A 25,045-nucleotide genomic window follows, 5' to 3' on the forward strand; every position below is an offset into this window, starting at 1 on the left:
CAGTCATGGACCAGTGATTCAGTGGCCACGCGTGGCAGCCATCGCTGTTTGGTCCTGGTGCTTTTTATTCTGGGGTTATTACATTTGTGGATATTTGCGAGAAGGGCCTTAGTGTCTTAGCGCAATGTATTCGTCATATAACGTGATTTAATTTGCTAATTTATCAAAAATTCAAACAATTTCATAATCATGCTACATTTTCAAATCACATTGACTCCAAATTCTAATATTTCTGCCTTTGCCCCTGAAGAAATCTGTTATTTCAGTCTAGTTTTAAATAAGAATGCCATCATATAATGGTTTATCAGCCAAAGGTATTTTTCCAACAAGACATACAAAAATCAATCTTCCTCCCTTAGATTTTTATAAAGAATTATTATTTGTATGATGTATATAGAGAATAGAGCATGAAGGCCTTTGGTGTTAATACAGATATGGTTTCTTTGGTTCCACCTGGACTTTCCCAGACAGCAAGAACAACATATTGGATTACCTCAATTGAGGGGTTTTACCCTTTAAGCCCACTTCATTTTAAATTACAGTAGTCCCAGAAGTTCTGAGAACATAATCTGCTCCTTCGCTCCCTCCTGCGTGCCTATCTGCCTCGGCAAGTCCTCATGGCACGACTCTGAACATAGCCCGAATACCTCCACATGATTGTGTTGCATTGTACTGTGTTGTCTGCTTAGAACTGTGTGCCGCCTCAGACTGGAGGCCACTGTTTGGCCGGGGGTTTGCTGGTGGATTGGGATTGTAAAATTGAGGTAATGAGATGGACTCAAAGTTACGATTATGATTTGTCCTTGAGTGACTTTCATTCATTAAACTGTCCCGCTCCTTATTTAGATATAAGGATGTTTGAATTGGAACAAATGATTTAGTCTCAGGAGCAACAATACAAGACATCCGGTTTCATGGGGAGGGAAACCTGCACAAAATGTTTGCCTTGTGTATTTGATCTCTCCTGAAAGGTCGGGTGTTGTTGTCAGAGATAACGTTAATGGATTTAAAGTGCTCTTACGAGATGAAGCTGAGCAAGCTGCTCTATCGGCTGCGTTATCAGCTCCCTACAGAGCAAAACTGTTACTTATCCCTGTTCTCGATAACATTCCTCTCTGGGCACTTTCACTTCTGTGTCACATTCCTGAGATTTGCTTTGTCAGTTTTCTCCAATTGTCTTAAATTTACCACGAAGCTCGGGTGAGGCTGAGCTCTTAACACCTGCCATCTGCATTCTGAAGTTTGGACTGTGAAATTAGTATTCACAGGATACCATGCTTCCATGTTTGTCTTTCAGGGTAAACAATGTGAGTTGCCAAACCGAGGAGGCCCGAGGCTTCTTTACCAAAAAGAGTTTAAGCTGTGAAAAATTTAGAATTTAGATTATCTGGCATGATTTTGTACAAAATTCACACTTCCTAACCTGTTGTCAACATATGGTACATCTGCTGAAAGTTGAAATGAGTAAAATCGGGTATTCAACTGGTTGCAATCTGTGACCTCACCACTAGAGGCCACTATATCCCACACATTTAACGTTTTAAATTGTAAATAGTGTTGTAGGGTTGTTTCAGTTTATATGTTGCACTGTGTCAGACACCTCATCCGTGATGTGCTGTTCATGTTACAGTGAGCCTTATCTGTTAAGGCCGTAAAGGTCATTAATGACTCAAAGGCGTTTTTGGGGAAAAGAAGTTTATACCAAAGATCGGTCCAAAAGTTTTAGAGTTTTAAAGTAAGAGCCAAGGCGTATTTGCAAATCTAACTGATATACCAGTGATACTCACCATAGCGCCACAGAGCAGGGGTTGCTTAATTCAAGTCTGGTCAAGTCTGTAACAATAATCAAGATATGATGGAAGCTTGTTTGGTTTGTATTATCTCAGAAACGTGATATGAGAAATCATGTGACACTCTTTGCTGGTCCTCTGAAGCGTCTCTGCCATTTTGACTAGAGACAAGTAGACATGAAAGAAAAAGGAAGACGGCCACTAAACGGGGGGAACACATTCCTTTTTTGAAATGGTGGTTTGTAGACAAAACAACAGCAAAGACATCAAAGTAGAGGTTAGGGCCACTTACTATGATTATGTTGATACTGATGTCTTTCAACCAGCAGATGGGGACATTGCGATTATTTGTTTTCTTCCCTAAATTGTGATTTACTCAGTAAATTGCACACAAATATCCCTGTATTAATAATTACTACATACATTACAGTGTTATGTGTACTGTACTATGTGTTTTGGTAATAACATCTTTAGGTTAGCATCACATTGTACGGAATACGACTCTGCACGATTTTTACCACAATACTTTTCCAATGTTGATGGAGGAGGTTTCACCAGCGGCTGTATCAGGAGACGTTTAATCAAACTCAAGAGGCTGAGAGCGTTGGAGCAATAACAGACACAAGTCACGTTAATCACCCGTTTGTACGTCCATCACATATAGTTCTGTGGTTTGGTTATTTTGAGGCAAAACTTGAACTTGAACACATCTGGGCTCTGGGAAATAAATGTCTGGAGAAACACACACAACAGGAGAATGCCTGTGTGAGACGTGTTCTCACTCCACTCGGTTTGGGTGAGAGGTTCAGTGGCACTGCAGGCAGAGAGGATGGAGGCATCATCAACATGCTGTGAATTGTCCAGACAATGACCTGCTCTATTCACACATTGACTCCATCAGACATTACACAGACTTACTGGGGCAGCAGGCAGGGTTAAGTCTATATAATGTCCAGTTCAACTGATTTGAACATTTGTGTTAACACGTAGGGTTCCGGGTAATACCGAGAGGATTTCAGGTTTGGAGTGCATGTTCTAAATCCACTTTGATTTGTCAAGTTTAGACAGGCGGCTATAAGTAGGACCCCATTGACAAAAACAGGGATAGATCCATCCTGTAGCCATGTAACCCCCAAAAACTTACTTTTAGGAAGAACACATAATTAGTAAGAAGCTGATTGAGAAAGTAGGTTTTCACGGCCCTTTCCTATATACTGGGATCCTATTAGTTATTTGTAGCAGCTCTCAGACATGCACTGAACTGCGGAGACTTTCTCCAGAGGAAGTTTATGTGTGAACGCAAATGTCCGAGTGAGAGCCTCCGGACTTTCTGTGGACTTTTCTCCTCCTGGACCTCCAAGTATAAAGTCCGCAGAGAATCCGCAGATGTCTATGTGAGAATACAGGAGAGGATCTCTTGCTGGATTCACTGGATATTTATTTAAATAAAATAAATATCTCCCAGTGAAAAAGAGGAGTCACACACATAGAAGACCCAGACAAAGAAAGTTTGTGGTGATGAGAGCCGACAGCAGTTTAAAGTGACAGCCAGTATTGAGATGTGACACAAGTAAAGGAAGTATCATCCCCGGGGGGTGAGACTTGACATCAAATGACAGAAACGCGACAGTGAATGAGTGCTTCACTCGTGTAGCAAATCTCTTTTAGGAGTCGATGTTACTGGGTTATAAAAGAAGCCTCTCTTCTCCCAAAGCCCTGAATGATTCCAATGTAAACACTATTAAAAGCTCCCATGCCGAGGTGACGGCTGTGTAATGTGCCGTCGCTCTCCTGCAACAAGGTCCGTCTCTGAGAAGTTAATTCAATTAAAGCAGACAAAAGGCCACTGGCACCAATAAAGCTCGGGTGAAATGTGAAGCCGCGCGATGGACACACACGCACACACACACACCACACACACACACACACACACACACACACACACACACACACACACACACACACACACACACACACACACACACACACACACGGTCTTGCGGCCAGTCGAGCGTGATTCACATTTGCATAATGCCCGACTGCTGGGCAGGCTCACCATCGCCATGGGTTACAGTCGGTGCTGTGAAGAAATGCAGCTCCGTGTTCAGTGGGTGTATCTGGTCTGAAGCTGACAGACAGGACGTCCTCACCCACCCAACCACAAATACACACACTTTACACACAAACAAAAGTGTGTTTCTATCCTTGTAAAGACCTCCTCGACAACTTTTGTCTGAATCTAAACTCTAATTCTGGTTTAGGCTAAAATCTAATTTCAGTCTCAACGTGAACTTCCCTCAGACTTGTAACCATTTCTTTAAATATGACAAACCTGTGTCTAACTTTTAATCGCATGTCCACAGTTCACCTCTAATTGAAATGCTTTGGTCCTCTTCTTGTCATTCGACGAGTGTGGTGGAAAGACACCAGCAGGGGGCAGTCTGTGCTGCGATTTGTTGGTGCAGGAAGCTTTGCAGGAGTTATCTGCATTAAGGAAACTATTTGCTTTTATGTGGTGGCTTAATCAGAAATGGCAAGTGTGAGCTCATGCAACATGCGCTTCCAATTTAAACTCATGCCTCATCCCCGGCACACATGGCTGGGAGGACGGCTCACACACACACACACACACACACACACACACCACACAGACACTCCTCTGAGCAGCAGCGCTCACGGAGGCCTCACTCATGGCTTAGCACTTTGAGGGAGTGATAACAATCAGCCAGAAAGTAACCCCCTACCCCATGTTAAAAGCTAAGCACACAACGCACACTTTGATCCAGCTGAGGGGCTTTTGGAACGGCTTTAGGAAGAATGAACCCCGCAAGGTCTGGGCTCATAGGTTCACACTGCTCCCAAATACAGACACAGTTAGGATTCCTCTGTGTACATACACATGTGTGGACAGAAGCACATTCACATTCTTGCTTTTAACAGCCAACGGTGGGATTCCTTCAGCTGTTTGCCGCCATTGCAACAGCTGTCAGGTTTAAGGCAAACATTGTAATTCGTACGATCGTGAAGTTTTTATAATTATATGTTGTGCGTCTATTTACCTGAGACGTCAAACTCAGCATCAAAACTGCTGCTGAGTTTGACGTCGTCTTACAGATAAGAGAAGTCACAAAGATAAAAGATGCACACACACACAGCCACAACATCAGTGTGTGCCAGTAAGTGTATATTCATGTAAACACAGCGATTAAAGAACAGTAAGGAGCTGAACTTGGAGTTTAGTCTTATGTAATCTACTGGCTCGGTGTGAATTCAGATGTTTTAGTCATGACAAGACTTGACTCATGTCTTTTAATGATGGTAATAGTGAACATATGTGGTAGGAAATAAATATGCCTCTTGGATTAATGTCATTTCTGTGTGTGTGTGTGTGTGTGTGTGTGTGTGTGTGTGTGTGTGTGTGTGTGTGTGTGTGTGTGTGTGTGTGTGTGTGTGTGTGTGTGTGTGTGTGTGTGTGTGTGTGTGTGTGTGTGTGTGTGTGTGTGTGTGTGTGTGTGTGTGTGTGTGTGTGTCTGCTGCAGCACTGTGACCTCCTCCTCCACAACTGTGTTTCATCTCCAGCAAAGTAAACAACCGTTGGTTCTTCTAAACCTTGTTGAGCGGAGAGAGAACAAACTTGTGTAATGTTCATGTCACACGATACTGCTTACCTCCTGCATGCTCTGCTTTCTGAGTCACCTCTGCCTTCATGCTCGAGTGGCAGTGAGTCTGTTCGGTCTGAGGTGGTTTCCATTAAGGGTCTGACACAAAAACAATGGTGGTGCCTGTTCAGTTACACGGTTTAGGGGAGTCATTTGCACGAGGGGCGACCTTTTCACCTCAGCTGCCATCGCCTCAGTGAGTTGATTCATTTGCCTGCAACTCAAAGTGGAGAAAGTCAAAGTGCGGAGCTGATGCAGGGCCTGTTGATTTCAATCTGTGTTTGTTTTACACACATCGAAAATTAACAGTATCTTATTTTAACAGTGAATAAAAATGACAACCCTCCAGTTTCCTCCTTTAGCCTCTATTAGCTCATGGTTTTCAGCACCTATAGCCCCACTAGCTGGGCAGCTACGTAGATACATGTGTTTCTTCAGGGCTGGTGGGGACCAAAGTGACAGAAGCGCCGGATTTCTGCACCGAACCACACCCCCAGGTGGTCAAAATCAAATAACGGTGCTATAGATGACATTTATGCTAAGTTAGAGCCCAGAAGTTTGGTTTTCAGTCATTGCTTCACAGCTTGGGAGGGGAACCTTAGCCATAGCTTCCCTAAGTTATCAAACACGTATCACTCCAACTTCTCTAAGTGCGATGGCTCGAACTGCTTCTGTTGGGCGAGGAGTCTGATGTCAAATGGTAGTGATGATGATGATGCTACTCACATCTGGATTTAGTCTCAGTTTGTACCTACAGGTAAAAGATTTACAATTTCTAGCTTGTGTCTATATCTTAACACACCTGGAGACACAGGAAGTCTGAATTTAACTGTCAAAAAGAGTCAATCAAAAATAGGCCGATATCTAAACATGGGGAAAAATCATAAGAAATGAATCTCAGAGAACAAACAGGTCTTCGTATTCTCACTTTCCACGATATGACCTCCTGCCAGTGGCTTTCCATAGTGTGTGTGTGTGTGTGTGTGTGTGTGTGTGTGTGTGTGTGTGTGTGTGTGTGTGTGTTTCCTCTCTACTTGCTAACAATGCAGCTCGGGAAGTACGTCAGGATAAGGGCCAGACCGCTGGGCTCTCTTTGGTCAGTGCATCCAGCTTTGAGGGACAAAAAACATATTCCCGTTAATCCCAGAAAAGCCGAGCAAGTGTTCAGGAAAGCTCTGGACCTGTGAAAGGGTTTTTTACTGGCCCAGGTGTCTTCAAAGAAAACCCTGCGATGTCCCTCTGGCTGGTGAGTGCTGTTTCAACTTGTCGTTTCTAACTGTGGGTGGTCAGAGATCCGCTCCCACCGTCAGGTCAGTCACGCAAAACCAAAAAAGACTTGTGATATAAGTAAAGTAAAGGCTAACACAACCATTTTCCAAACTATACTATAGATTTTTAGATTATTCTTTTCTCTTAGCAGAAGTTGTTTTCTGTTCAGTTTCAAATCCATACTTCTAAATCTAAAAAAAGGGTTAAGCTTTCAAATGTTAAAGTGATTCAAAGTGTAATGATCTGTAAATATACCAGATTTAAGTGGCAGATTAATCCATATTAACCCACATAGGTTAATGAGATATTAAATGAAGATCATGTACCTCTTGCTGGGATTTGCTGTGTTCATGAGTTGGTTCATGAGCTATTTTTGGGGAAAAATCAAACCTTGAAGGCAAACAGCGAGAATAGAAAGAGGTAATACACCGTTTGATGAGATGAAGGGGTCACATGGTAACTGGGTGATCTTTGTAAATTGTACTAATCCAATGTTCGTCGTTTTTTATTCATCATTTCCTGTGGACAGAGTTGTGTCTTCTTACTGTAGATGTAACGTCGTTCTTTATTTATTTGACCGTCTGCATTTTTTGATCTCAGACAGAAAGTCAGACTGTTGCTTTGTCCGTGCGTCCGTCTCTCTTTCGTCCCGTCCTCTGAGGTGGAGGTCTCACTCTCGGAGGTGTCCGTACAGCTCGTTACTTTACAGCTGTGCAATAACTTTTGCACTGATGACTGGAGGTGGAGTCACGTCTGCCATCGACTCTTATGCCCCTCGGCTGGTTGATGGAACAGAGACGTCTTGTAATTAAGTCCGATATTAACTTTTGACTCCATTTTTAACGTTACTTCTGAATGACCACATGACAGGAGAGGCACACTGACATAAAGAAACAAATATATATTCAAGTTTGGAAATAATGGATCGAGAGTCGAGATATACATGCAATGGGGGATGCTGCTGTTTTTTCATGGAGTGACGAAAGATGGAGCCGGCACTGCACTGCACCTTCATACCTTTTCATCACCTTGGCAAACATCCTGTTCATTTCTGCTCTGTCGGGGCTTTTATGAGGCAGCTGATGATTGCTGAGAAGACTTTGGTGTTTGAGGCCAGTTTGATAATTGCTGCTCCAAAGGTGAAATGGTCACTGGGGGTACTGGTATGGGTATGGTGGGTGCTTCCGTGGATGATAATTAAAAGGTTAAATAGCTCACTTCTGCCCTTTTGGAATTTGTAATTTACTCCTCACAAAAGGATGAAGTTGGCCGCAAATCTTTTTTTAAAAACTTCTTTTTCACCTCTGATTTATTAGTTCCATATGGCCCCATCCATCAGCGAAAAAGATATTTCATGATTATATAGATTGTAAATAGCAAAAATGTATGGAGGAACACTGTCACACTTCTTTAGGTCGTGTTTTTATGGGGCCTTACCAGATGATGTTGCCATTGCATGCCACCACAGTCTGAATCCTCTTTTTAATTTCTCAGCAGACACATTGCTGTAGCTTGAGGTCTCAGTATCACTTGCTTGCAGTCACAGAGATAAAGAGGCTTAAAGAGGCTTTGGCTCGAGAGCTGGGATTATATCGTAGCCTTCCTTACACATGATATATATCTTAAGTGAGGACTCCATTTTGTCACCGTGCCGGACTTATATTTCCCACGAATGCCAATTTGCCAAAACCTGTCTCCATCTGCTGACTTAAGATAGAGCGATGTGTCTTTGTTATGTTCTCAGATGAAATGAGCTTTCACTTAATTCCCCGTGGCTCTGTGCCATGTGCTTATACATTGGCCAGAAGTGGAAGCCTTGGATCAATAGTGGGAGGGGCAGGAGATAACTGCTGCATTAATCACAGCCACTTTGTTAGGGGCAGTAACACGAAATGTCATATTTAAACAAATGGGTCTCCAGTGGGAATGCTATTATTAGCCATTAGTTAACTTGGTTATAAATTTGTTGTGCCATCGCAGCAGTGATAAGCAACAGACTCCGGAAATAGTCTCCGTGTCACTTTATGCTGTGGCAGTAACAGTCTCCTGCAGCTGATAAACAGGGCGTCAACTGGCTTTATGATGTCATTGGAGCTCAGTTAAACCTTGTCGCACTAAGTCTGCACTTAAAAAGTCCGAGGAGACTGTGGCACTGGCTATTAAATCCTAACTCAGATCAGTTCTGCAATTTTTATGCCTCCACGCTGGCAACAGCCGATCTCTGGGGTCTGTCCATCTGTCTGTTCCGAGCCTGTGAAGATGACAGCTCAGGATTGTATTGAGGGAATTTCTTTCAATAAGCATGAATGTTCACTTGCACAATTGATAAAAGATCGTTCTGATATCACAAAACATCTTTTTTTGAGATAACTCATGTGCTAATTATGACACATTTTAACTAGTTCACTGAGAAGTAAAACTTAGCTTTAAACACGTTCTTGAGCTGTAACTCAGGAATTGGGAGGCAGAGGAATATTATGGCAAGGAGTTAATTCTTGTTTTCTTAACGATGCTTTTAAAAAGGGACTTCACGCTTTGGTGAATGATATAAAAAGAAACTGTTGACTGTACACAAACAGCTGTGACCGAAACATCTCTGTCACCCCCCCCTGCTGAAACCCTGACCGGTCACTTCCCCTTTTATTCCCCCAGGAACAGAGACCCTTACCTCTCTAACCCCTCGTTCAGTTTCCTAGAACAGACAACAGACTTGATATTTCCAGATTTAAGACCAGACCATTGTTTGCACTGCAGAGAGGAAGTGCGCATGATATTGTCCCCACGCCTTCTATGGAAGGTCTCTGTCCCTTTGCCAGTATTGTGTAATCTGTAACACTGGACTGGTCTAATAAGGAGACCCTGCCTTCGACTGAGTATTTAGCTTCAACGTGACCAAAGTGTCTTTGAGCAAGGCACACAGTGCTAACTGCTCTGACTACAGTACGTGTGAATCCCTGTACGTGGGATTCCCATTGTTCTTAACTCCTGCACAACTGTGGTAGTCAGTGCTACAAATACTGTCCAGTTGATGGACAGAGAAAGCTCGGAGGAGAACTGCTGCTCCTTTACCAGGCAGATCCAACTAGGAGGACCCCCCCCATGGTAGAGCCCTTCTCTGGAAGTGGGGCAGGTTGTGGAAAAACAGGAAGCAGCCAAATCTTACCACGTTTTCACCGAAACGTCCGAGGCTTCCTCTTCTCGTTTCTTTGGAAGAAAACAAAGATGTGGAGTTTCCTGTGTGGCTTTATAGCAGATTTGGAACAATGCTGCTCTTTATTGTTCTTTAGGGATATCTGGGGTAAAGTGACATTTGCAGGAACGTGGAACCAAATTAGAATTTGTCTCATGATGACAAATAGGTTATACGACAGATTTCATCAGCAATGTTAACACCTTTTGAACAATTCATTTCATGTGCGTTCCACTATATTAACCAACGGAAGCCAAACAAGCAGTTAATGGTGTCAAGTCACGGATGTGGTCTTCGTTCTCAATGCTACAACTAATTACTCTCAGTTCATTCAGCCACAGAGGCTCCACAGACCTTTTAAGATTGGTCTGAAACTGCCAATCTGCACAAGGACATAATCTTTTTGTGCCATTGATGTATTTTACCCTCCTTGTCTCCATTTTGGATATCTTATTATTTTGGATATCTTTACCTCTTGTTACTGTGACATTAAATGTCATATCATCGTCAGCTGGAATGTACCTGCTTTTACATTATTTGTGCTTTATAGCTTCATTTTAATCACTGGGAGAATAATGTGACTTCACTTACCACGTCTCATATTCATCGTCCTTTCTCTGCGACAAAAGACTCCCTCCAAGCCATCCCCCTCTTTTCTACATTAAATTGCGGACCCCCCTCCTTTTTTCATCACTGTAAGTGCCTCCTTCTTTACCAGACGGCTCCGCCGGACCAACCCCACCTCCGCCCACTTCTGTCTTCCCGTCTACTCATCTTTCTCCTTCTCAGACTGAATTGAAGAACCTGCAGCATCCAGAGACAGAGGGGACGGGATGGATGCAGGGATGCTGCAGGGTTGCTAGGCAAGAGAGGGACAGATGCATTTAGAAATGACCTCAACTGCACTTTAAGGAAACATCTAGTCACTGAGAGTGAAGGAACATGCACCATTTCTTGGATCTGATCAGCAACCGTCCCAGGATTCAGTGCGTGGCTAACTGCTAGTGTCTCGTACCTCTGGACACGGGTGCTGAAGGACAGACAGAGAGGGAAGGGAGACGCTGATTAAGGAGTGGCAGCAGTGGAGGACGTGATAAGTTCTTCAGGAGAGAATGGGTGGACTAGGCTGGTGTCTCGCCACAGTCCTGAATTGGGTGAAATTAGTCTTCTCCTGCGTCTTCCCATTTCGGAAACAAAGGACGAGCATAAAAACGGTACAGTTCACATTTTAAATGTTGTATGAATGATAAATTTGTTTCTATCAATTTAAGGCTCATGCATCTGTTTGTTGAACTTGGCATCATCGGTGTTCAGTGATATTCTTCCTGTTTATGAGAGGGAAAGCTGCTTATGTATATGAACACTACAGCACAAGCTCTGGGTTGAGTCAGTGTCAGTTGTTCTGTCTGTTGATCTGTCTATTGACGGGTTCCCCACTTTGGTCCAGACTCAAGTATCAGCTCTTAAATGGATTGCCAGGAAATGTGGTACTGACATCAATGCTCCCCAGAGGATGAACCCTAATGGCTCCCTGAGGTAATTCCAGGACTTCTCTTCCAGCGCCATTGTGTGGAAACGAATCAATTTTTCCAAAACAAAATACGTTTGTGTGTGGAGCCAATTAGCAAAATGTTAACATGCTAACACGTTGAACTAAGGCTCTCAACATGGCAGCCATTACACCTGCTAAACATAAGCATATTAGCATTTTGTTTAAATTCATTATCTTCCTTGACTGTGAAATGTTTTCATTCATTCACTGGTTTTCTCATTGTTCTATGAGATGGGATCCTTCGTTGACCCCATCTCTCAATGTCTCGACTTTTCCATGTGCAGTTGCCAAAACAACTATGAAACAGACAATGGGAATGAATCCAATATTTGTAGGACATCCAGCCAGTGACGGGTCTGACATGAGCTCATGTGATAAAGGATGGAGAGATAAAGACATTAGGACGCACACGTGGACACAGTCTGACACCAGGATATTACCAGATTGACTTTTCCCGATAGAAGGTCTGTGCTGATTAATTGAGCCATTAATCCTGCACAGGCAGCCACTCATGCACACTGGGTTTAGCTACACACCAGCTCGTCCTTACTGGAAGCACAAAATGTCCCAGTCAGTGGCTGGCGGTCTGGCCCTTGTAGCTCTTTAGCATGCATCTCCCTCTCTCTCTCTCTCTCTCTCTCTCTCTCTCTCTCTCTCTCTCTCTCTCTCTCTCTCTCTCTCTCTCTCTCTCTCTCTCTCTCTCTCTCTCTCTCTCTCTCTCTCTCTCTCTCTCTCCATCTTCCTCTGCTGCCACTGCGATGGTCGCCGTGCCTTGAGGTGCTGGACAAGCACTTCACCTGCAGTTGCCCACAGCTCGGTCGATGGACTGGTTTCCAGGTCTCTCAGCTCTGGTCTGTGTTGGCTCAGCAGGGCAGTGAGATGGTTCCTCTGTGGCCTCTCAACGTGACCTGACCTGTGCTTTTCTTAATGATGATAAAATCTACTTAGTTTGACTTGTGACCTTTGTCTTAACTGTGCAATAACTTGGACTTTTGGGCCACTTGGAGGGGGGCAGAAACTAGCAGACATCCCATTGACATCCCATCACTTGATAAAGTTGATACAACTGATTGATCTGCAGATACTTCTTGGATTATTCTTATGGCCTTTAACATCAGAAAAAAGCATATCTCAGTTTGCCGGAGCCCAGAACATGTATTTACTGTCATGTTGAAAATGACTTATAGGATAAATCAATCATCAGAGAAGGTTTGTGTGCTGCTCAGTAATTTGCAGTTAGCACACACAGTTCTTTTAACCTTGAGAGATGGTGAAAGCAGCTGCCTGCTTGTCAATCCAGAGTCTGAGGTCAGTGTCAGGTGTTGATTGAAGTCACTTTAATGCAGTTTGAACCTTTTCTGTCATTGATCTAATGCTGTGGTTTAATCTATTACAGTCATGATGTGATTCAATCTCACTCTTCGTGTTGTGTTGTTCAGTATGTGTGTGTCATGTCCCCCCCCCTTCACAAAACAGCTGAGGGCTTGTTAAAATGTCAGTCGCAGGAAGTGGACGCCCTGTGCGCTGCTTTAGGGAACAATCAACTTCACCATGTTCTGCACACTGTTCTGTTCGGATATTCATGGATATTATTTTTTCATACATTTTATTTAACTTTCTTTGATATTAAGGATCTGTTTTCTGATGTAGAGCAGCTCTTTTTCTCTGCAGCGCAAAAAAAAACATAAATTTGTGAAAAAAATAAATTAACACAAAAGCATATTACTTGACAATAAATAAAAGACGAAATGAGCCACAGCCGGTGTGGTTTACAGACACAGAAAATAGTGGATCACTGTAACACTTCATCTAAATGAAAACAAACCCAAAGTTATTGTTGTCTCTGTGGGTCAGCGTGTTCTGGTGTTGGGCGGACGGCCCTTTCCTCACACTGTCCCACAGCAGAGAGAGAACAGAGGAAAACGTGCACACACATGTGAGCATTCTGCAACGGGAGGGAGGGCCTGGGTCTGTATTGTTTTCAACAGATGGGAGTCATGGGGGTGGGAAAGGGTGTGTGTGTGTGTGTGTGTGTGTGTGTGTGTGTGTGTGTCGGCGGCCTGTTGAAGTGTGTTCTCCCTCTGTCTGTCAACAACTGAACTCCCCCCCTTCAACTAGCAGGTTCTAGGACGTCAGCCAAGACGACAGAACACACCCCTGTGCTGTTTACACATTCGCTCTTTACTTATCTCTGCTCGTGCACTATCTCGATCTACACCTCCATCTATTACCTCTCTATCTTCTTCTCACCTCTCCGATTCCCCTCACTTGCTCTTTTCCTTCTTTTATCCTCGTTGTACAGGGCGGTCCAGCTTTCAATTCTCTCAGCTGTTTACTCAGCTTCACTCGGTTCAAGGACAGTGACCTGTCACCGTTTAATCTTCCTAATTGTGCCAGGGCCTCGCCGTCCAATGTTGGATCTGGTTTACAAAAGAAGACAGAAATGGTTCAAGGTTAAAGAGGCACTAAAACAAATCCCCCAAGTGATCTGATTAGACTTGGAAATATGCCCATTCTCCCTTTACTACATTACAACCTCCCTCCCTCCCTCTCACACACACACACACACACACACACACACACACACACACACACACACACACACACACACACACACACACACACACACACACACACACACACTCCCTCCGTTACCCCTGCGGGCCCTCCTGTTTTTAATAATACAGGATAATAACTGTGCTGTGTGAGCAAGTGTCTTGTGCATGACTCTGAACTGGGAGGCAGTTTGTCTAGTGGCCACCAGTGGGTGGTGCTGTGGCACTTTGTGTACGAACTGTGTGTGTGTTTGTCTGGCAGATAATGTCAGAGGTGTAATACAGTCTGTCGTCAGTGTTGTGCCAAAGTGACAGTTGGTCCCGGATCACTTTGTCTTCGTGTCCTCTCTTTTATCTGATGAGCAAAAAACTAAAATAGAAAGTAACATGAAATCTCTCAGAGGCATAAATCAGTTGGGGATAATTAAAAACAAGAATTTACAAAGGAAAAGTTTTAAAGCAGAACCAAATTACAACGAACCAAACTGATCTGCCCTCTTTTTTTTGTTATCGCTGCAAAGTACATTCTAGTGTTATTTATAGGAGATACTGTGTTTGTCCATAGTAAATAATGCATCATGTGCTGTTTGTCACACGTGTGCTGAGAGGGAACTGCACAATGTGACATAAGTCAGGACAACAACAGAATGTACAATGCTGTGAAGTTTTCAGTTCGGTACAACTAAGCTCAGCTGGACGAACTTTAGTTTCTCATGTTCCAAAGTAGCTCCGATGGGATGTGAAGTGAAATGTAAATTCATCAAATTAAAATAGAAACCATTTAAATGAGTAGGTGACGTGTCACAGGTGTCACTCACAGTGATGAACCTAGAACTCATCAACCAGGTTTCCATCAGTGTTCATGCAGGTTATCTGTTTTTATCTGGTTAGCGTTTGTAATAACATTATTGATTGATTTAAAATTAAATTGTTTTGAAAATATTTGTCAACTGAAGCCATAAAAATGCAAAAAATGCAGCAATACTAACAAAATATATTGTTTCAATAAAACTGAAAGCTTTTCCAACTCGTGTGTGTGTGTGTGTGTGTGTGTGTGTGTGTGTGTGTGTGTGTGTGTGTGTGTGTGTGTGTGTGTGTGTGTGTGTGTGTGTGTGTGTGTGTGTGTGTGTGTGTGTGTGTGTGTGTGGGTTGGCTGAGTGGGATCTGGCCTAAATGTTTTCTTTCAACCTTTCTCCCCTTTAGTGAACTTGTCTCTATAGGGGTGGCCTGCAGGAAATACCAGGGGATTAATCCTCTGTGCCACTGGCTGAGTGTGTTTGTATGTCTGTGTGTGGGTGGGTTTGTGTATTTATATAGTGTGTGAGAAAGATGTGCACGTGTTTGCACATGGGGGAGAAATAGGTGGTTATTGGTGGATGTTTGTGTACGTGCATGCAGTGTGTTTATGGTTTAAATTAAGTGTGTTTATGCTTTCCGGAGGTTGTCGGTCTGGACTTTGTGTAATTCTGTCAAGTCAATCAATCACATTTTATTTTTATAGTCCATATTCACAAATAACAATTTGTCTCGTTGGGCTTAACGAGCTGCGACATCCTCGGTTCTTAACCCTCAACAAGAGAAAGGAAAACTACTAAAAAACCCTATTAACAGGAGGGAAAGGTAGAAAACGTCAGAGAGAGAAACATGTGAGGGATCCTCTCCCAGGACAGATGTGTAACTGATGTGTAACTGAACACATCCACAAAATAACAATATTTACATTGATGAGTAGAAACAGTTTTTAACATAATGGAAAAGTGTGTTAATGTTTAAAGTATTTATACGTAAGGAAATGTCTGATAGAAAGTGAGAGAATTGTTGTGTGTATGTTAAGTGATGGGTGTTTACAGGTGTGTGTAGCCGACAACTGTGTGTGTGTGTGTGTGTGTGTGTGTGTGTGTGTGTGTGTGTGTGTGTGTGTGTGTGTGTGTGTGTGTGTGTGTGTGTGTGTGTGTGTGTGAGAAAATCCAAATACCCATACAAGAGGATAAAGAGTCACGCATGGGGCTAACATGGTCATTGATGAGCAGTGAGAATTTAATGAAGCAGGTTTTGCTTCCTGGCCCCTCTGTGTTCTTTCTCTTTAGTGAGGGGTTAAGATGAGGAGGGGGGGGCACTTCTACTCTCGAGGTGGATCCTGCAGGACTGTTATTATTTTCTCTGATAAGGGAACCAGCCGCAGGAGGCCGAGGGAACAGGTGGGAACAGGGTGATGAGACAGGATTTTCTCAAATCGACTTCAATCTCAGGCCATGAACTTATCAATCACTCCTCATATTGTTTTCCCTGTGAGCCGTAGAGCCGCTCACTTCATTACCATCAACACACATGTGGTTTATTTTGAGTCAGTGCCCCGTACAACGTGCTGCTGCTGTAAATACTCACGAGAGCAACACATTTAAATCAATCCGCAGCTGCAAATAGAATCAGCATGAACCCTCCTCATTATGTTTACTCCTGCTGGAGTCATGTTTGTTAAAACTACGGTGCTTTAAAAAAACATTTGATTAAAGACTTTTCTTTTTTTAAGATTTGTCTTTATTAGCAAAAAATTGATACAAAACATAAAAGATGTGTTTTAATGGGGGCAGTTTTTAAATCTGTTATTAATAATTCAGCATTAAGAACTACAGTATTAAACAGCATTGGAGACATTGGCTGTGGAGCTCATCAAACGTATGCAGATATGAGGCAAAGCCTGGAAGTCTGATCAGAAGGTGTCTCCTCTGAATCACGGTTTCCAGCATCAAGAGAAACGTCAGTGGACTTTCATCCCAAGGGCAAATACAGGGGGAGACAGAGTTTATGAAATATTCAAATGGGCTCGGTACACAAATACACAGGGAAACCGAGCAAGAGAGAGATGGCGAGAGGGTGGGGAGGTGAAGTGCGATGGATGCTGAGGGGGTATGAGTGGGGAGGGTGGGGGGGCTGGGATGAATGAATGAAATTAAAAGTGGTGAGACTTGGAGGGGGCGAAGAGCGGGGGAGGAGATGGGATGAGAGCGAGAGGAGGGGCAAAATAAGATGGATAATAAGTGGAGTATCCCCTCCCCCTTTGCTCCTGTGGAGAGGTGGGGGCAGCCTGACCGTCCCCCTTACCAAAAGCTTTGTGAAACTTTCCCTGGTGGAGGCAACGAGAGGCAGAGTGAGCAGAGAGGAGAGGCAGGCAGGATCCAATTTGGGTTCAGGGGGAGAGACAGAGGAGGAGACAGCGAGTCAGAGAGCGAGGAAGAGGCAGAGAAAGCAGGAGCCCGAGGTGGAAGACGCTCAGGGGAAGTCATGGCTCTGCGACGTTTGGCAACTTGTCTCCTGTCTGGATTAGACTTGAAGAAACCCACTGGTCTGTAGCAGCAGCAGCAGCAGCAGCAGCAGCATCACCACTCCTGTCCGTCACCATGCCGTCTGTGTCCCTCAGCCTGCCCTCCGCTCTGGCTGGACCTGCACGCACCTGGGTCTGCCTGTCCTGCATGTTCTGGGTGAGATACCGTCCCACCTGCTTGGGGTCTGTTTCCAGGGTCATGAGGGATTTGTTAGGTGTCAGCACAGGTCGTCTGTCACGTGTAGGACCGAGCTGCAGGAAGATAGCTCACCTGTGCATAGCATGGAAACGCAATGACTCACACGCTTCAGTTGCATAACATACTGAGCGCAATGGTGGAATCATAATTGTGTAAATGAGTGAGTTGAGTGACAAGAGGAGAATTGGCCTGATGATGCAATTAACCAAAATCCTTCGGTTGTGTGTTTTCATTGAGAAATGGTGCTGGCTCAGTTCCACCGGAGAACCCTGATCAAATCAAGCTGGTCAGGGGATCTGTTGGGTGGTCTGCTTGTTCGGGGGTTGGGCGGAGGGTTGGGACCCTGGCTGTGGGGGGCCTTGGCACGGCGACACGTTCGAGGGAGGAAGATATTATGGAGAATGGGTGGGCGTGCAAACGTGAGACGACCCCGTGCGCCGTTTCTTCCCCCCGGAGACGCATCATTTACATTTTCTCTACAGCTCCACACACACGCACGGACTGAAAAACTCTTCTGCCCCGAGTTGAACTAAACGTGAATCCCTCTCTCTCCTCTCCGGGTCTGTTTCTCAGCCTTTCCCACTCGCTCGCTCCCTCTATGTCCCGTTCTGTCTCGCTCTAGGTGGTTGGGACACTCTGCTATTTTTTGCTTTCTCTTGTATAATTCAATCTGCTGCGCATTCCCGCTCACAGTGAGGGGCTGTTTGTGCACTTGTGTGCCCTCTAAGCTGCGATGTGGTCAGTGGAGGACTGTGCTCGTGTGTGTGTGCGTCCACGCTCAAAGCATTGTGACCACGGTCTCAACATTTTGTCTTAAAACACTGTGAGTGCTTCTGCTAATTTGTGCTGATATGAAAGAACATTCCTGGCTCAAATATACAACAGCGCCCGGCCGCTCTCCTCTTCTTCAGCTGAACAGAGGATGAAAGAGGAGAGCAGTTGAATAGACCATTGAGATCCATCCTTCCTCATTCTGCACTGGTCCTTTGGGACATGACTTCAAACCACTGGCAGAGCTGGAGACCTCGGCGTAGACACTGGGTAATCTTACACAGCTCTTCATCAGTTAATTACCATTCTTTCTTTTGAGGAGCGGGAGGCGAGGTGAAAGGGGGGGGGGTTGTAAAAGAGGCTCAAAGCCCCCCAGCTAAGCTCTGGGTCACTGATTGACTGCATCAGGGCACTGTATGACAAAGCGATCTCACTTAGGGGCATGGGGTCCAATCTGTGCCCCCGCGTTAAGAGCGGGCCCTAAAACTTTCTTATGTGAGCCGACCTTATGTCAGCAGATTAGGGTGAGGGTCATTGATAACCCTGAAGGAGCCCTACTGTGGGCACAATGCATTTCAGAATATCAGGGTTAAGGGATGAGCCTCAACCAGACGTCCAAAGTGGGGTGAAATTTTGTTATAGATTATTGATACTTATCCAGCCAGATGTTGGTTTACTCTTCTTGCTGCTATAGACTAACCAGGTGTTCTTAGCATGGACGTAGATATATTTCTTGAGCAACTGGAAAAGTGAGTACATCTGAAAAAGCTGTTACTGTGCAATGGAGATGTAGGAAAGACAGACGGAGAGAGAGGGAGAGAGGGAGAGAGAGAGAGAGCAGGTACAGATGCAGGAAACAGATCATCCCCATGAACCAGACAAGCTTTATTCCTTTGCTTGGCCTCAGATGGGGGGTTTGTCAGAAAAGGACAGGCCTGGATAAAAAGGGGAATTCTTTCACCAGCCTAGAAGCAGAAAGAAAAATGCTCAGCGAAATATAGGAAATGACAGGAACAAGTTGAAGGACGGAGGAAATGAACAAAAGATGCGCTGCCCAAGATCAGAGGGTCAGAGCGAGTTGGAACGGGGCCTTGAAAGAAGACCTTCGAAAGTGCTGCTCCTCCAACAAACATTGTGAATAATTGATGAATGCCCAAACCGGGTGTTAGGGAGAGTTTCATCAGGTTTCTCTGAAATGACCGTGAAAACAATTAAATGTCGTCTACTTTCTGAGAGAAAGTTTAAAGGCCGAGCAAATCCTGCTGACACTCGAGAAGCACAGATCTTAGATAATCCACTCGTTAGATGCCCCCAACAGGTGTAATTAGGCATTTGTAAAGGTGACTAATCTCCCAGCATGTCGTAGTAAACACCGCCTCAGATCACCTCCTGCACAGTCGACGTGAATATTGATCCTTGTCTAAGCCTTCAGAGGTGCCAGGGTTTCAAAGAACTCCTTGGGACGATCGATATACATTAACACACACACTCAGAAGGATTCCTCCGGGAAATGGTGTCATCCCAGGAATGTTGGGTCATTGGTCTGTAGTTGTTTTGACTAGAAATAGACAAACTGCTTCAAATTGGCTAAAGAAACAAGACGTCTGAGCTCCGTCCATTCTTCTGATGAAAAAGGTTCCAACGTTTTCTCATCCTCATATTTTTTTAATCTCTTTTCCCTCCTTGCACATTTCCAACCCTCCATTCTCTCTCTCTCCTGATCTGTTGCTAGTTTAATTCCTTCCCCCAGCCGAGTTCCCCGAGATCACCTCTGATTTGAGAAAAGAAAAACGTTCCACATGTGGGGCCCCTTTGAAATACGTCCAGATTTCTGTAATTGTTACATCTGGGTTTTCACTATAATGGATTTGCCATGCAGACTCTCACTCTGGTTGTTTGCCATCCTGTGGAATTTTGCAAGCGAGACTCGTGCTATTTCCATCGCCGTGCCGCTCTGTGCGTGTGCTCTCTCTATAGTGACTTGGTTGAAAAATCCTGAACAACCAAAAAGGGAAGTTTAACCCTTGCTCGGTTGATTTATGAGAGATGTTGAGCTTTGTGTCGCAGCCCCCCCCCCTTTTTCCCGAGGAGACCCCCAGCCCAGTGCATGCTTCACTGAGCACATTGGCTTTAAACCTCCCATGGCCTTCTGCTTTTTCCCCCCCGCAGGGAGTTTCAGGATTCAGAAATTTGAACTCCCACTTAACCACAGATGAAATAAATCTAAATGATATGCAGTAAATTCTCAGTATGCACGGATTATGAATGGTTATTTCACACTCATGCCCACCGTGATATCTCTGCTGTTAAATCATTGTTCAGATAAGGGATTGATCTCGATTTCTGATATTGCTTCGTTTAAGAAAGAAAGATAAATACAACATCTGACCCGTTATTCCCTCATTTTTCTCATTTGTTTAATATTGAAGCATCTCAGTGTCAGACATCGTGCTCCTCAGACCTTTTGTTTAATTAAGTGTGATATTACTTCATGTCTCTGAAGGGTTTTAACCAGCGTGTTCATGGAATAAATCCCATTTACAGTCAGATCATCAGAAGTGACACATTTTTCTCAGTCAGAAAACCCTGCACCACCACATCTTTTTTGGGCTTCACTCATGTCAGATTTGATTCATTAACTTTCCTCATGTGCCAGGTCAAAATGTCACCTCTGGGAAAAAAAAGAAGTCACACAATTTCTGCAGCTTTCACGTTCAAGGTCCGGAGAGGATTAACCCCTTTTCTTGTTAATTGCTCCCTGCCCTTTCCTGTAGCTGCCCTTTCAAGGCAAAGTTCTCCTGCACGATGTCACAACTGATGAATTTCTGGGGTGTAATGGGTGTAAAGGGTGTAATGAAATTTTTTTGCGATCTTGGGACTGCTACTGGTGATTAGAACTTACTGGGATTTTTAGATTTTAATACATTCAAACGTTAAGTTCTCTACGGTTTCTGTGTTTTTGAGGAACCAGCAAGTTATTATTGACACTAAAACAGTAAAATAACAATGTAAGTTATGGTAAAGCAGATCATGTAATAATATTTTATGTTATATTATGGTTTATGTGGTGTTATCCCATATTTTTTAGTTGTGCAAAAGTAATTCTGTCTTTAAAACCCTGAACTGATCATGTTTTCATGAAGGGAAATAGATGAATAAAGGTCACATCCCTCAAGGAAATGCCCGTTAGACTCTTGAGGATGACGAGGGTCAAAGGTCACAGTCGGAGAAGTGAAACCACTGTGAGCACTGGCCTCAGACTTGGCTCCGGAGCGTGGGGAGGTGTCTGGACCTGGTTTTAATTAAGAGTAGACAGGAGGCTCATTGTGGGGCCTGGGCCCCGTCAACACTGGAGCCACAACACTGCAAAACCCCTGCACTTCTCTTGACAATGACATTAATGAGACAGTAATTTTGACCACAATAGCCGCGTCGTTTGTGTTTACTTGGCACAACAGAAATCACTTTGCACTCTGTTGGAGTAAAAAAAAAATACACACATCCTCTGTGTAAGTGGACCTGCTTTCACAAAACAGAGAGTTCCAGCTTCGGCTCCATGTACATCACTGTTATCACTGCTCTTCAGTCATTCACTAATCTGAAGACAAACCAGCCCTCACCTCAACTTTAACCAATGTACTATTCAGTTCCTGCTGCTCATTGCTATTTAACTGGCCAACTGTTGCCATTGTCCATTATTTATGCACAAATAGATTATAAATATTATAACTTATATCTATAACATTCATATTTCTAGCCCCATATTTCTGTCTTTTGTCTCAACAAATGCTAGAGCACAATATTTAGGTTTTTATTGGTAATACATAGATAGATGCAATTCATTAGCAGCGTGTAAGTGTTTTCTGTTTAAAACAAGAATATATGTTTGTTTGTAACTTTTGAACTCTTCCTCTAGAGATTATATAGTTTCGATATTAAATTATATAGTAAATGATGAATTTTCTGACCAGCTAACTTGTCATAGATATTTAATAACATAACTTTTCATCATGCCACAGATGAGAACTTGAGTCACGGGTGTGGAACCTCCTTCCTCTGGGATGCATGTGGCCCGGCAATTTGATTCAGTCTGTGAGAACATTTGTAAATACAACAAAAAGCGTCTCAGATATACAAAAATTCTCATGAACATTAAACATGTCGTCCAGGGTGGTCTCTTCTGGCTCTAGGCCTCTTTGGTCCTGGTCAGGGTGACGCGAGGACATTACACCTGGAAACACGCAGCTAAACTGGATGAGCTAACGAGTCCAACTGCTCTTGGATAAAGTTAAAACTCTTTGGTGGAGTTTTTGTGTCCAACAAGGAACTTGTACAAGAGACATTCTAACAGAGACCACGTCCCACAGGCAAAGTGAAGGAGACTTGTTGCTGCTCCGGAGCTGCAACAACCAGACAAAGTCATATTGTGTCAGTTTGTCTCAAAGAACCATCACAACCCTGAGGAACACCACAAGAAATGTCCAGTTTTTCTCTCTGACCTGTGATGATGCCACAAACATAACAAATGCTGACTAACAAGCCAACAGCAGATGTCGGTATAAGGGAGGAATTGCTGTCTCTGCAAGAAAAGTTTGGAACCAACATAAGTGCGGCTCTGCTTGTTGTTGTGTTTGGGCTAAATCCAGATGTGAGTAGGATCATTGTCATCATCCTCATCATCATCGTCGTTATCACTACCATCTGACATCAGATGAGTCGCCAAAGAGAAGCAGCTCTGCCATCACATGAGAGACGTTTGTTTGATATGTGTTCAATAATTCAGTATGGCCAGTGAAAGATGTTGTAAAAATCTTAATGATGAAATTAAAAGGTAATGTAATGGCATTTGTTGCCATAGTGGCTGTGGTCCGGCAAAGGCTTGTTTGAAGACCCTGGCACTTAAGTCTTTAGTAATTCTTAAGTTTTCAGGTCCTTTAAAGGCTCAATATCGTGTTTATCAGCCCCATGTTGAGTTCTCAAAGCCGCCTTATATGGATATGTTTCATATCTCAATCAGCGTGAGCCAAAACATTCCTTACATGTACATGTCGAGTCAAACCTGGTGTTTCTTCACTGCCAGAACAGAACAGAACAGAGCCAAGTCAAACGAAATTTCTTTTTTAAGAAGCAACAAAGCACAAGCACTGATCAAACCTGGGAAACACAACACTTTATTAAATCTCGTGCCAGAACCTGAGCATGGTGGATTCCTGTGAGTCCTGACATCACGATGAAGCGCTCTTCAGTATTTTATTTCCCAGCTTTACTCTCTGGACTGTTCGAGGAGCGAGTTCCTTCCTGGCACCGCATCGCCGACGTGTCAGTGAAGGGCCCTCACCAAAGAACTTGTTAATGCCATGATAACCTCTAACTCTGGATGTGATCTGAGGCCCCCTGTGGATACGTATGCATTCAAGTGTGAGGCCAAACAATCCTCATTGGAAGTGGCGCTGACAGCGTCCTGCTGTGCATTTATCCAAAGGGATTCAGATTTGCATTTGTGGTGATTTCAGTTTAGCACTCTTCTAGTTCAACTCAAATTGCAGTGTTGACATTGCCATAAGTAATTTGTTCGATTTATTTGACTTTTCTTATTTTTATGTGGTTTCAGGCCACAAACCAGAAATGTTTATAATCTAGTTTGGAAGAACAGAGGAGGCCCTCGTCTGCAAATGATGAGATCATAAGAACAACCCCCCCCCCCCAGAACATATCATCCCCATCCTTCCTACACAACAATCTTAGGTTATGTTTTTAGTTTCATCCGTCAGTGTCTGAGCCGCTGCCAACCCAGTGCGATATGGAACACATGCTTCTCTCCCTGGGCGGTTATCTGTTATGGTGAACTTTTGTTTTATCCCTCTAATGGCGAGGACCGTCCCTCTTCTTTTATGTTCAGCTCGTAGCCATCTTTCCTCCACATGTATGATTTATGTTCATAGACTTCTATATCACAACACTGAGGGAAGAAGCTTTGTTTCCTCAAACAAACAGCCCGTCTCTTTTAACTTTTTATGAGTTGGTTAATGTGGATTTGTTCTAAGATTCCATAACAAATACCTGAATCCAGGCCAGGAAATGACAACAATAATAGAAAATTCATTTTGTAAGTTTCAGTTTGTTCATTTGAAAGAGTTATAATAGATAACACAGATTAGATTCAACTTTAGAATGCAAATCTTTGACACCATTTTAATTAGTAAGAAGTGACTGAAACAAGAGGAGAGTCTACAGCCATGCTAGCAGCACCATATGCAGCTATGTGTAGGTTTAGCAGGTGAAATGTTCACTATCAGCATTTGTTAATTCGCATTAAACACAAAGTAGCTGAAGCAGATGGGAAAACTCTAATCAAAGTACTGGACAGATAAATATTCCAACATATTTATATTGAATTTATGTCAAATTGTGTCTTTCTATCTCCGCTGCCCCCAGAGTCAAATACAAAACTTTCTCTGTCCCCTCCCAACCCACTGCTCAGAAAGCTGAGCACCAAATCCCCGACAACCGAGAGGAGAGGACCGTTCCTCTCTCAGTGGTGCCGATGGTCGGAGGAGAAAGAAGGGATATTTTTCCCCTCTTCACTTCTGGATGACTGAGTAATTTCCTCCCTGGGATCCACCTCACTGAGATGAAATGAGAGAGCGGACTTAGAGAGAGTGAGAGAGAGAGAGAGAGAGAGAGAGAGAGAGAGAGAGAGAGAGAGAGAGAGAGAGAGAGGGGGGGGGGTAGGCAGGG

At 43.7% G+C, this 25,045-nt stretch overlaps 1 protein-coding gene across 7 annotated transcripts in view; it reads left to right on the forward strand.

Annotated features, from left to right (window-relative positions):
• Positions 1-25,045, forward strand: part of tns1b (tensin 1b) — a 138,166-nt gene that overhangs the window by 5,743 nt on the left and 107,378 nt on the right. Inside the window, exon 1 of one of the 7 annotated variants that reach the window (XM_035174861.2) lies at positions 6,548-6,695. The exons of 5 other annotated variants lie outside the window; for them this stretch is intronic. In XM_035174861.2, coding sequence (XP_035030752.2) covers positions 6,681-6,695 — 15 coding nt within the window. In that variant the 5' untranslated portion in view covers positions 6,548-6,680. Of the gene's footprint in view, positions 1-6,547; positions 6,696-17,158; positions 17,495-25,045 lie in introns of those variants that run through there. One more of the 7 variants, XM_035174857.2, reaches the window with a different exon arrangement.

This window comes from Hippoglossus stenolepis, chromosome 13 (genome assembly GCF_022539355.2).
Source record: "Hippoglossus stenolepis isolate QCI-W04-F060 chromosome 13, HSTE1.2, whole genome shotgun sequence".
NCBI lineage: Eukaryota > Metazoa > Chordata > Actinopteri > Pleuronectiformes > Pleuronectidae > Hippoglossus > Hippoglossus stenolepis.